The sequence below is a fragment of the Gavialis gangeticus genome, unplaced genomic scaffold, assembly GCF_001723915.1.
Source record: "Gavialis gangeticus isolate Ggan-Ray unplaced genomic scaffold, GavGan_comp1, whole genome shotgun sequence".
NCBI classification, from domain to species: domain Eukaryota; kingdom Metazoa; phylum Chordata; order Crocodylia; family Gavialidae; genus Gavialis; species Gavialis gangeticus.
Genome location: NW_017729004.1, coordinates 32462732 through 32476619, shown reverse-complemented (window position 1 = coordinate 32476619; position 13888 = coordinate 32462732). Strand labels below are relative to the sequence as shown.

The following is a 13888-nucleotide window of genomic DNA, read 5'->3' as shown; positions in this document are numbered from 1 at the left end:
AGCCTGTGAAGGCCCTTCACTGGTTATGGTGCAATGCAGTTAACCAGTGTGTATAGTTAATGTTTGATGTTATGTACTTTTCCTACTGTTAATCTTGTTTTTGTTGTGATCGTGAGTTTATAATATACTTTTGAACTTTACTGGAGCCTCTGTGTATTTATAGGGTATATGAGGGTGGGCTGTATCTCTATGTATGTCCTTGACCCCAAAATCTGCTAACGGTGATAACACATGAAAGGCCCTGGCTTTCTGAGGAGGCCTAACAACACTCCGCCTCTTAGATTTGTCATAGGTGGTCAGCGTCCAGGACACCCAGTGGTGTCTGCCTTTCAGATTGGCGTCCCTGGGTGGGCATGAAGTGGTTAATTTTTGGATTATTGTAATTTGGACTTTTGTGCTGGGATCGTACTGTGGTGTGGCAGTCCGGGGGACATTTGACCTGAGGAGGGGTCACCACACACAGGGTATTTTCGCTGAGATCTTTTGGGGGTGGGGGGGATACACTGGTCTGTTTAGTTTGTTGGATTTTAGATGTGCTTTTGGAGTGGCTTACAGTAGTAAGTTGTGCCTTGTCACTGAGAGAGACAGAGAAGCAGGATGCGCCATTTCATCTAGCAAGCACTTTTGGTGTCTGAGTCATGTGCAGTGAAGCTGCTATTGAAAAGGATGGCTCAGCAATGGTGGCTGAGGCCAGAGGTCCAGGGGAAAACCTTGAGGTTTTCAAGGCGTGAGTGTAACCCCGCTTCAGGGACAAACATGCCTGGAAGTTCCCTGCCAAGAGACTGATATTTTGGAAAGAGAACAAGTTGATGGATAACGAATTGGTGTATGAAAAATTATGTGAGAGATGGCAGGCATGGTTCAGCAAGAAGAAGAGGGATGAGAAGGCTGGTATTAAAGCAGCCACTCTAGGGTTGTTTACTTGTATGCGAGAATTGGCTGACAAAGCTAGGAAAGAGACGGGTTTGGTAAAAACCCTAAGGGATAAAATCATAGCGCTTGAACAATGTAGGCAGTACAACACTGAGCGCCAACAGGCAGAGGTCCAAGCTCTGCAGGGCTCTGCCTGGAGGGACGCTAAGGAAATCATAGAGCTTAAGGAAGCTTTAGAGGTGGCTAAAAAGGAGATTAGATTAGAGGCAGATGCAAAAGAGCATTGGAGACAAGAAGCGAAAGATCTGGAAGCTGCATTCCACATAACACGAAGGCAGCACATACAGGAGTTGTCAGAGTGTGCCGCTGTTGTTACACAGGAAATGCCACCATGCCATGATCTATGTGAGAGAAGGATTTTGGACTTGAAAGGCCAGCTTCAGATTTATGAAAAGAATGGTGCTGAATTCAAGGGGCTGCTGAGAGTGTACGAAAGAGGGTATTGGGCCCATGCAGGGCCAAGGAAAGAGACAGAGAGCTCCAGTGATTTGAGTTCCTCATGTGATGACAGCACCTTTAGCTTAAAAAGTGGGAACACTGTATTGAAAGTTGTTGAGACACAGCCTAGTGCACCTGCTGCTCCAGAGGAGAGGGCACCAATGGCCCCCATTCAATTCAAAGAAGTGGTTAGGCCAGGGGCAAGGGGGGGTAATACAGTGGATACAGCCATCATCCCTTTTACGCCCGAACAGGTTAGAGCAGCAGGGAAGCGGATTGGGCCACTTCGAAAGGATAATACTGTTGAGTGGTTGACCAAAATGGCCGTGATATGGGAGAGTGCTGGTTACACGTTGGATGATTTAGTGGAGATTGTACAAGAATGTATGGAAAGCAAGGATATTGCAGAATTACCTTTGGCCATCAGGAATAGGCAAGCCTATTCACAGTGTGGCTATTAGAGATGAAATTTTAAAGTTATTCTTTCCAATGGAGTCAGTCATTGTGCTGTTTCATAGTGAAAAACAGGCCAATGGGGAATGCCCCGAGGCCTATGTGGAAAGGAAAAAAATATTGTTCGTAGCCACAGGGTAGATATGACTTTGACGTGCCTGAATTTAGGCACCCATTAGTTAAGGCTTTCATGGCTCAATTGAAAACTTACTTAGGAGGTGGCATTAAAAATGCTCCTTTAGATGAAATTATGAATCAACCTACCGAGGGATATGAGTTTGAAGTAAGCAGGGGCCTGGAAGTGAGAGTGCATACCAGAAAGAAAAGGTGTTTAGGAAGTGACCAGACCATGTGCGTTTTGATGACACAGGTGACAGCACAGGCAGTAAGAGAGTACTGCAGGGATGGCAGTCGCACATTAATGAGTGTGTCTGACGGATTTAAGCAGCAGCTGCCAGTCAGAAATAGGGATTTTGGGAAAGCGCGGAGTAGCAAAGTGCATCCCAGAGAGATGGAAACAGGCAATAAAGGTTATCAAAAGAATGAGAAATGGGAGTTTTGTCCCTCTCATTTGGACTTTAGAGATTCAGTATGGAAGGAATTGTTGAAATATACCAGTAGGGAAGTTATCTATGGCCTTCCCACCATCCAACTGCTAGAGCTACTCACTGAGTATAAAAAGCAGAATGTTTCTAATGGCAAAGGCAGCAAAAGTCTGCCCCCACCTCTGAAGGCAGACAATCAGAGTTCAGACTGAGACAGCCCGGCACTCCCTGGTTCCCAGCTTACTGAATATCATTTGGCACCATTGCATTATGATAGCTGCGGGTGTCCTACTGTTTTAGTTTCTTTTCAGGATGATTTTAATAAAGGAGTGCTGTGGCACAAACAATGTATGCTAATTGACACAGGTGCCATGTATAGTTTGGTCAGCAATGAGAGAGAACCATTCTCTAAGTGGATACCAGCTTGAGATATAATATTAGAAGGCTTTGATGGCTCAGAACAGAAGGTAGGGTTCACTACTTCGAGAAGGGCAAAGATTGGATCCCGAATTGGAGAGTTCTGTTTTGGTTTGTTCAAATTGGGTGAAGTGGGCATCTTGGATAGCGATATCATGTGGAAGTGGGGAATGCTTGTGGATTTTCCTAATAGGGTCCTCAGGATCACAGGAAGCCCAAATCAAATGATGGTTATCTCGACCTGACACAGGTTGTGCAGCTGTGAAAACTGCAGAGGCGTTGACCTTCCCAGAGTGGGAAGGGGATATAAAGATGTTGGCATTAATTTTAAGCAGGTGTGGGCAACACACAAGCTCCAATGCGGAAAAATTGATGTCTGTGTGGAGGTGAAAGGAAAAGACCTGAGGCCACAGCAGCAATACAGGTTTCCTTGGGAAGCGGAGCCAAGCAGCCGGGAAATGATCGAGGCCTGCACAGAGCAGGAAGTGTTGACAGAGACCCACAGTTTGGTAAACAGCTCAATATGGCCAGTGATGAAGGCTGATGGAGTGACTTGGCAGTTGACTGTAGACTACTGGCAGTTAAACTGAAGCACTCCGGCCCTGGCAGCTATTGTGGCCAAACATCCGGAGGTGCTGGTGAGTATCACCCATGGGGCGACTTGGTTCACTGTACTTGATCTTGCCAATGCCTTCATTGCAATTCCTGTAAACCCTAATCACTCGTATAAATTTGCTTTTATGTTCTGTTCCAAGCAGTTCACTTTCACTAGGCTCCCTCAAGGGTATCATAACAGTCCATCACATTGCCACCAGTGTGTAGCATGGATGTGGGAACGGCTGCCAGAGTGACAAAGGAAATGCCATCTCCTATGTTGACGACATCCTGGTAACTGCAGCATCGAATGAGGAATGCATGGCCCAATGTGACTACCAGATCAACCATTCAAGAAGGAAACTATTCTATAGTGTACCAAATGGATAAGGAATGTGTTTGTGTCAATATAGCATGCGTAGAATTGAAGTGAATAATTGGTTTAAATATAAGATATATTGGTATAATGCCACTTTTTGTATATGCAATGTAAAGAGCATCGAATGGTGTGACTTCGAGTTAAATATACATGATTGGCTATCTAATGTAAACACAGTTATTTTAACTATGTTTAAAGCTTTGGAAACAGTTCCCTGAGGGATGTCAATGAAAGTAGTCCAGGAATTGTTGCAGCATCCAGAATTGGTCAGCATGCTGAAGGAAAATGAGAAAAGAGCCAAACAATTGATCATTGAGGTCTCCCATGATAACGAACAAATTATGAAAATTTTGAGTAAAGTTGAAAAACTAGGGAGCCGTTCCTGAGATGGTCTCCCACAGCAACAGGTGTTTTAAATGTAATGTTGCACCCCATAGTAATATTGATTGTATATGAAGTTATAATGTTGATCTGCATGATTGGATTGTGGTGTGCTGGCATACTCTATAAGAGAATGAAAGCGTAAGTGAAAAAGGAATGAACAGATATGACACTCTGACTTACCTGGAATTGATGCGGCATATGGACTTGGACTACTAAACAAATGAACCATATGGATGCAACATCAGGACAGCTGTGGGTCTTGAGAACAGCGCTGTCCTAGGTCATCGTCTACCAGGTGTTGCCCACCTGGGCATTGAGCTAAGAGGAAGCCTGTGGCCCAAGATACCATCCCCTGATACTTATAGCTATTGATGTGATGGGATCTGTACACAACCCATCACAGGAGGGTGAGATAGATGAGACTTTCTTCAAACAGTTAGCGGAAGTTTCCTGATCACAAGCCTTGGTTCTTACAGGGGGCTTCAATCACCCTGACATCTGCTAGCAGAGTAATACAGCAATCTAAAGGCAATCCAGGAAGTTTTTGGAAAGTGTTGGGGACAACTTCCTGACGCAAGTGCTGGAGCAACCATCTAGGGGCTGTGCTCTTCTTGACCTGCTGCCTGCAAACAGGGAAGAATTGATGGGGAATTAGTGGATGGTAACTTGGGCAGCAGCAACCACGAGATGATCGAGCTTAGGATCCTGAGGAAAGGAGAGCAGCAGAGTAAGGAGCCTGGATGTCAGAAAAGCAGACTTCAACTAACTCAGGGAACTGATGGGCAGGATCCCCTGGGAGGCCAGTCTGAGAGGGGAGGGGCTCAGGAGAGTTGACTGTGCTTTAAAGAAGCCTGACTAAGGGTGCAGGAAGAAACCATCCTGATGTGCAGAAAGACTAGCAAGTATGGCAGAAGACCAGCTTGGTTGAGCAGGGAACTCTTCAGTGAGCTAAAACACAAAAAGGAAGCATATAAGAAGTTGACACCTGGACAAACAACTAGGGAGGACTGTAAGAGTATTGCATAGGCATGCAGGAATGAAGTCAGGAAGGCCAAAGCTGAACAGCTGACAGTGGCAGAAGAACAGGTTAGGAACTATTTAGAAAAGCTGGATGTGTACAAGTCCATGGGACTGGACATGGTGCACCCCAGGATGCTGAGGGAGTTGACTGATGTGATTGCAGAGCCACTGGCTGTTATCTTTGAAAACTTATGGTGATCAGGAGAGGACCCTGATGGTTGGAAAAGGGCAAATATAGTGCCCATCTTTAAGAAAAAGGAGGAGGAGGATCCAGGGAACTACGGACCAGTCAGCCTCACTTCAGTCTACGGAAAGATCATGGAGCAGATCCTCAAGGAATCCATTTCTAAGCACTTGGAGGAGAAGGTGATTAGAAATGGTCAGCATGGATTCACCAAGGGCATGTCATGTCTGACCAACCATATTACATTTTCTGAGGGAGGTGACTGGCTCTTTGGATGCGGGGAGAGACATGATATACCTTGACTTCAGCAAGGCTTTTGATATGGTCTCCCACAACTTTCTCACCATCACAAATCTGATTGCTGTGAACCCTGGCAGTAGGGCAACACTTTCAAAGTAGGGATTTCTAGGTTATAGATCAAGCAGGTGCTTTGGCACACCCCAGTCAAAACCTCCAGCCTTGGCTGTAGCCAACACTCAGTGCTTCTGAGGCAGGAGGCTCTTCCCACCCCGCTGCACCTGTCGGTACAAGAGGGGGGAAACTTCCTTTCCAGTCCCATTTGGCAAAGCCCAGAAGCATGTTAAAATACCAAACATCCTCTACTATGTTTTGCAACTTGGTGAGAGTAAAGAATTTGTGTCCTATTCTTTCTGTTGTCTTTTCCCCTCCATGAACTTAGCCCAGCCCTTTTAAGCTTACTTTGTAACTAAACTGATTGTGGAGCTGCTTCATTCTTCTGCATCTTTCCCTGACTTGAGAGAGGATATTTTGTACCTGAAAGCTTGTTTAACATTTCTCCCAACTAAAAAGTTGGTCCAGTAAAAGATATTACAGAGCAAATATTGCTTTTTTCATATTGCCTGGACCATCACGGCTATAACACTGTGTTGACTGGGAGTGGCCAACCTGCAGCATGACTGCCACAAGTGGCTTGGGTAGCCTTTGTGTGAGACAAATGCATCAGATTGGGGAGGGATAAACTGGTTACCAATTGAAGGACAACATTTGACTAGACCTATAATTTTTTCTCAATGAGAGAAAATTCTTTGTGCAATGGTTTTGAGCAGATGTATGCTAATAGTGTTTCTCAAACTGCGTGGCGTGCCTCCCTTGGGGCCAGGGCTCCAAATATTCCTGGCCAAGCTCAGACAGCAGTGGCAATTGGCAGTGGGGGAGCAGTGGTGGTGGAAGCAGTGGTGGCAGTGGGAGGAAGCAATGAGGGGAACAAGGGGAAAATGCAGCCCTATCAGAATACATTGCCCAGTGTTGAGTGGAGGTTCCCTATATGATGTATGGGGGAGTGATAGGCACCTCAGCAGCCAGTTCATTGAGCTGTGAGCCACATGAATAGCCAATAAGAAACATTGAAGACATGGGGGTCTAACTTGAGTTAAATTGTCCCCTTTGGCCTTCAGAACTAACGACTTCTAACCATGAATGGGTTCAGCTAATGCTGCTATTTTTCTGTCTGTTTAGCATGTGGAAGTTTTAATTGTGGCTGAAGGGGTTAGGAATTAAAGCTTAAATTCTACAGAGCTCCTCAAAAACTGATCAGGTTATAAGGGAACATTGCACCACCGTGTGTTAGTTTGATTCAGCCCATATGTATCGTGTGGAAGACCTGCAGTATTTCATGTTCAAGATCCCTTATCTTCTAGGCTAATCAATTTCCTATAAACTAAAGATAGAGAAATTTCTTTTTAATTGAACTTGAAACATTTTGTCCACTTCCTATGAATGACTTTTTCTGGACTTTTGTAGATGTCTCCTTCACCGTACATAAATTACTTTTGCCATGCTTCCCTCTCAAGGAGACTGTTGGTTAGTTATTACTGAAACAAAAATGAAATAAAACAAATGATTAAGGAATCTGGGTTTTTGATTATGCTGCTAACCACCATTCACGAATATTCAACTGTGCAACTAACTGCAACTGTGACTTAAACAGCAACGCTATACCTAGACGTAGTGGCAAGCAGCATTTTCCATTTACATAGTGACTCACAAATGTTATTACCTCGGAAGTGGATAATTTGTTACTTTCTGATTAATTGTTATAATCACAAATATTATTAGTAATGATTATCTTATCTTTCTGTGTGGAAAAATATCTATGAATATATAATCTAGGACTATAAAGAGCATGAATGCAGTGGTTTATGAGTATTTATTAAATAAAATGAAGGCTTTTAGGCTGTTTAAAATATGGATGGATCAGAATTAAAAAGAAATATGATTTAGTATAGTCAAGAGAGCCTAGTTAATCTTTGCAACTTGGTCTAAGGCAAAACTACTTGATGCTATCTCTATACCAGTGGCTAATTTGTACTCAGTGCTCCCAGTAACGCTTGTGGAAGGTTAGCATCAGAATGATTGCAGGCTTGAGCTCTGAGAGCCAGGTTGAGCCTGGTCTTCCAACATTAACTCAGCTGTATTTAGATCAGTCATTCCAGATGTCCTGGTACTACCAAGCCAAACTGTGCATCTCTAGTAAGGGTAGCAGACTCCTGTAGAACTCTGCCTGGTTGTTGGGTTGACCTTCAGAAATGAATCAAGGCCTTAGACTTCAGAGGGCGGCACATGGCTTATGTACCAAAGAAGTGATGCCTATTTCTTGGGCTGCCCTTGGCAAGGGAGGGTATTTCATTTTTATGTGAATAATGGCTGCAGGCTAGGGCTCTATGAGTTTAAGATAATTTGAGGCAGACTGAATCTAACAAAATATGGTGTGTCATCTTTTTATTCTAAAAATAAGGTTCTCTTCTAACAAATTAGACCCTATTAAAATATTGTGCTTTTTACAAGATACTAAAAAAGACAATTTAAAAAGACTATCTTGAAAACAATCCATCTAAGCATAATAAAAGGCATCAGGTATGGGATATTTTATGAAAATGTTTAATTCAACTGTTTCTTTGGAATGTAGTAGTCATAGTTTGGAAATTTAAATTACAGTTCAGTTCTATGTGTTTTTATGCTACTCCGTGTCTGAGAATACAAATGTCATTTAAAGTTAAGGCTTCGCTGTTCATTTTGAAACAACAGTTTACAAGTGTCATATTGTCATAGAAAATAAAATTTCTGTAAAAAAAATTTGCACAAAATCTTATGATGGTACAAAACATGAAGCAATAATATACCAGTAAAATGAAATCATTTTACTACAGAAGATTTTTTTATAGTTTTTCAATAAAGAAAAAATATGTTATTTTACACTTTAAAAATTATGAAACAATCTAAAACAATATAAACTGAACATTTTGTAACACTGCCTTTACAAATTAATAACTTTATAAACATATTTTTTTTAAATATAATTATCAGTGCAAGATACTTTTCAATGTAAAGTTGCAGTATCATTTTTCCTTTATTGAAGGGCAATTTTCATTCCATTACCTTCAGAGAAATCAAATCTTCATTGCTCTGTATGCCTGAAGACCGTAAGGGAGATATTTTTTCTTTAATTTGTTACGATCAATTGTTTTAAAAAAAGCAAAAAAGCTTCCCCCCAAATTTAAATTGGACCAAGAATGGACATTGATCTGAAATCCACTGAAATCAGTGGAAAAGCTTCAGTAACCTCAGATCAGGCCCATGCACCAGGGTTTCCTCTTAAAGGCAACCCATGTGTGTTGCTCCCATTCAGTTTAATAGAATAAATATGTTTTCATCTAAGGGAGAACAGACCCTAAGCAATTAAATTATGATACTATGATACAAGTGCAGTAAAAATAATCTTCTTTGGGATAATTCACTAGCTGTCTTCTTACTAATGTGGCCAGGTTGTGGTATCAGGTACATATGACTGAAAATCCAGGCTCTGCTGCCATCATTGAGAGTTCTACTGTTTATGTTAAGGAGGCCAGGATTTCACCCTCAAACCTGACTTCTGAGGGTATTCCAGCTTTTCAGATTGTTTTGAAGGAGTCCATAGTATCATTAACTAATAGTTTGCTTTTTCCATTGTGACTTAGTAAAAAATCTTTCACTTTTTGACTACTGCTATCACGTAAGATGTTATATGGTGGATTGAGATTGTATTTAGTTTTATCTCTGCATGAAGATACTGCATAGTGTCCTATGGGAGCAGCCTTGGAGAAAAACTGTATCTTCCCTGATTCAGCATTGCTCCAAGGAGGAATTAAATTACTGCAGCTCTTTCCATGCTCTCACTTGCCCCAGTGTCTTTTTGTTCGCTTAACTCTACTGGAGTTGTTAGTATATTGTGGAAAATGTGGAGTTAAGCTTCTCTATTTCCTGCCCTCTTCATCCACTCCCCACCAATCTGCTAAAGGGGAAGGGAAGAGGTCCTAGGAAAGCAGCTCTCCCATCTTCCCCAAAACTGGTGATCGGTCATGCCAGGAAGGAGATGGAGGAGTGGGTTTTAAATGTCTTTGCTTACCTGCATGGTCCCTTCACGGTAGCACAGTTGTGCCCTCCATAGCTAACTTCTTACCTTGTTGGACCAGCTACATAAGCCATTGATTTATTATGCCAATAAATTATTTAAAAACAATTGGAAATTGGCACTTCAGTTGTCAAGCTCATTCTTCGTGAATCCTTTTTTTTACATTATTCATCCAGCTGTATCAATCACTAACTTCACAAAGTGAACATACAAGGAAGCTGTATACTCTAGGGAGAGTATTGTTTATTCTCTTGTAAACTGTGAGAAAAGCACCTAGACTAAAATTGCTTCCTTGATATAACCTGACCTTAATCATTATGTCCTCTGCACATTTCAGGATCTTATTTTACCCTCAATACCCATGAATAACTCTGATTAACATGGATATGATCCTGATTAGTATGAATAGACAGACCTCAAGGAGACCACAGAACCCTCTCTTGGTTGAAAGTAGAGGGAAAAGGATCATTTCTATCTTCGAAGGCAATCTTTCAATAAGGAAATTCTTAATTATTTTCCTAAATGTAAATACCTATTAATAGGCATCTGGGTAAAAGTAAAAGAGATTTTTCATAACTTAAGGAAAAAAGATACTGTCACTTTATGCTGTTAACAAGAAACCCAAAGTTCGACTTTGGAGGGTAAAGTTAAGAATTTTCCCTTATTTTTTAACACAAGTCTAGTAAAATCTTTTGCCATTACCAGCAAGTTAAAGCTGCAGTTTTCTTTCCTTGACAATGGCAAATGCTTATGCAATCTACTCAGAGAGAAAGAGAAGGAGAGAGAAAAGAGTTTACATTTGAAAATACATTCTATATGAAAGAACAATAAAAGAGAATATTGCAGCTTTATACAAAAGGGTCAACAGACATGAAATTGAAATACAGAAAGCAGAACATTCGAGCCAAGTTGTCAAATCTGATTAGCCCTTGCCTTGTGGAGGCTATTTCTTACACTAAAATATACTCTCTTAGTCAGTGAGCCACCAGAGTATGATTAAAGACAAGGGCTTTAACTGGAGGGAAACAGAGTTGTAGCTAATGTTAACACAATGAGAAGCAGTACAAACTAAAAGGCACTTGAGAGGACATACACTAGCCAGTGCCAAGGACTTTTGTTTTGATTATAGGCAGTACACTCAGTTGCCAGTTGTGTCTAATGATGGCACATATTCTTTTATGGAATTCACAAGCACGAAGTTTAGTACAACACTGAAAAACATCAATAAAATTTGACTGTATTGCTTCGTAAACAGAGCTGACACACCATATTGGTACTGAGGCTACAGTACTTTTCAAAAACACCCTAACCTTCTTTGCCTATGCACAACACGAGCAATTATACACAAATACAGGTGCAGGAGTCCACTTGCTGTTACTCTGATTATTTTCTGGCCACTAGGCTACAGACAGCATGTCCATCAAAAGGACCCCACTGAATACACTTTGTGACAGCATCTTGGATTTTGCACAGTAAAAATAAATCTATCCATAAAAGAAAATCAAGAGAAAGGGAGAGAAAGAAAGACAAAATGAACTGTAAGTCATCATACTTGGTCTCAACACCAGCATTTGATTATTTCAAATGAAACCAACAGAAAAAGCAGACTGTACATGATTCAGATTAACACAGATTGTTGTCCATGTTTATCAGTTACACCCATTGAAGCTCCTGAGAAAAGCCTGGCTCAGTGTCATCAACGCACTTTTCAGCCTGTACAGTAAAAGATCAACAGTTCCCAGCACAATCAAGTCATGTCCTTCCATTCCAATTCTCTGACACTTTAGTTACTTTATACCTTCATGCTTCTGAGTAAGAACTCTGTGTGTTTAGTTTATCTTTTTTCAATTTAACGCCGTCCACTAGTTCAAAATTGTAATTCTCCAGTGCAGATAAGTTCCTGTCTGACATCCCATTGTGCCAACAGGCACAATAAAGAACAACTCCACAGATGGCTCCTAACAGCACACCCAATGCACTCATGGCTATAATAGTAATAAGAATAGGGTCTAGGGTCTTCAGCACATTGCCTGGCTTCCTGGAGATGTTATCGTTATATTCATCCCTTTCTACAGGATACGAAGAAGTAAATCCTGAAATGGAATAAACAATTGCAACATTTTTAGGACTGAGTGTAAGAATTGATTTTTAATTTGAGTTAGAGTTTTGGAGGAAGAATGTCTAGTTTTTAACAAAAGTTTCTCCATTATTTTTCTCTCTGGAAAAACAATTTATAGCTAAAACCTAGAAAATTGCTCAGATACTGAATATTATGTGTTTTCCCCTACCTCTGGGTTTGCTGTAAGTCATTACTGATCTGATCCTTTTGGCTTGGGATTCAAGTGAGTCCTGAGATAATACAGCAGGCAGGTAGAATACATCTGGGTTCATTTGTTCAGTATTTTGTCATTTTGTATAACTTGACTACAGACTTAGTTTAGCCACATGGGAACATTTACAAACCAAAAGACCAATTTTGACCTCAAAGCCATTTGGCACCAGGTTTACTCTTTTAACTTCAATAGACAAGAATTAGTCCCTGGGATGTGAATGCTGGAAAAGGAGTGTTTTGTCTCCTCATGTCATCATGGTTTCCCAGAACCTTTCTGGATTTATGATAGAGATATGATGATGGATGACCATAAAAATCCTGCTAATTTTGTAATTAAAACTGAGAGAGAACTTGGAAAAAAAAAGCATTGCCACTGACTTCAGCAGAGGCATGTCTAAGCTCTTTGTTTGAAAAAAGGAAAATCAGGATAATAGGATGCATTTAATGCTACATTTACAACTATTATTCTATTGCTGGGGGAAAAAAACCACAGTATTTTGGTAGATTGCCCCTAATGGGACATTTTCAGTGCAGTGTGAGAAATGATTAGCTGGGAGAGTTTTTGGCCTAATTACCTAGATACTGTAGGCAACATAAATTATGAGATATGATAGGATTTTTTCAACAAAGGAAATTAACTTTAGATAAGAAAACTCTAATCAAGCAGATTCTATTGTGAGATTTAGTATAGAAGTGCATAGCTTTCATGCTTCTGCATGATTTCATGGACTTTTATTTAAAGCTGCCTTAAATGTCATATATATTATAATTTATATAATAAAAAAAAATCGGAAACATTCAGTATCATCCATGATTACAGCACTTAACAAAAATGGATTACAGAGTTCCCAAATGTACATGAAAATATGCTGTCTAATATATTCCATTTTAATAATAAGATTGCTTTTACCTGTTTGATTACTTTCTGGGTCTTCTTCATCTATTTCCTTCTCCACATCAGTTGATTCTAATGAAGCAAAGAGAATTGACATTGATTATTAGGGTTACAAACACTGATTGACTATCGTGCTGGCAATAATGGGATAGCAGATTTTTCTATGTTAGAGCATCATTATGTCAGCTTGACAGAGCCGTTCATTACGATGGGCTCTGAAAATTAACAGAAAAAAAGGTTTAAAAATTCCCCTCCACCCAATCTTGGCACAGTGTTAGAGTTATCAGCAGGGGTTTTCCATGTCTGGGAAAGAGAAATCAGTATGAGAAATTAGCATCTCATTCACTGTATTTACAATTTTGAAGCCCAATTCTTCAACCCTTCATCAGCAAAGTATTTAATCACAAGAATAGTTCTACTGGCTCCAGTGGGAGCTACTTTTCTGAGTAAGGACTACTTGTGTGAGTAAGGGTTGCACGATTGGGTCTTTGATTTGAACAATCAATCAAGTGTCATGCTTGTCAAGAGGGTTAGTGACACGATGGACAAGTGCTCTCCACTTGGCTCTGTCTGTTGTCAGCCTTCCTGCTCTATTTATATGTAAATAAATAAATTGTAATTGATTTGAACTCCAAGGCCCAAATCCTTCAACTAGCATCCAGCCTGAATAAGTGAGCCAGGTGCTTAGGAAGTGTGTGGAGTAAGTAGAAAATTATTCTCCTAGCTAGGCAGCGGTGTGAGAGAGGGGCCAGCCACACTGCAGCTTAGCATTATGGTTCTAGCATTCTGCTTCACGGTGGCGGGGTTGCTGTGTGTGCATTGTCCTCCACAGGGCTGGATCCTAAGGTTTATAGAGAATGTACAGTCTCCTCAAATCCACCTCCACCCTAGACTATGTAACCAGAT

General features: G+C 40.8%; 1 protein-coding gene across 1 annotated transcript in view; it reads right to left on the bottom strand.

The window, feature by feature from the left end:
• Positions 1-8229: 8229 nt before the first annotated feature.
• The window catches only part of NRP1 (neuropilin 1), a 180954-nt gene continuing 175295 nt past the window's right edge, over positions 8230-13888 (bottom strand). Inside the window, exons 16-17 of the mRNA XM_019507950.1 lie at positions 12998-13054; positions 8230-11848 (exon numbers count right to left, since the gene is read on the bottom strand). Of these exons, the coding sequence (XP_019363495.1) occupies positions 11556-11848; positions 12998-13054 (350 nt within the window). The 3' untranslated portion in view covers positions 8230-11555. The remainder of the gene's footprint in view (positions 11849-12997; positions 13055-13888) is intronic.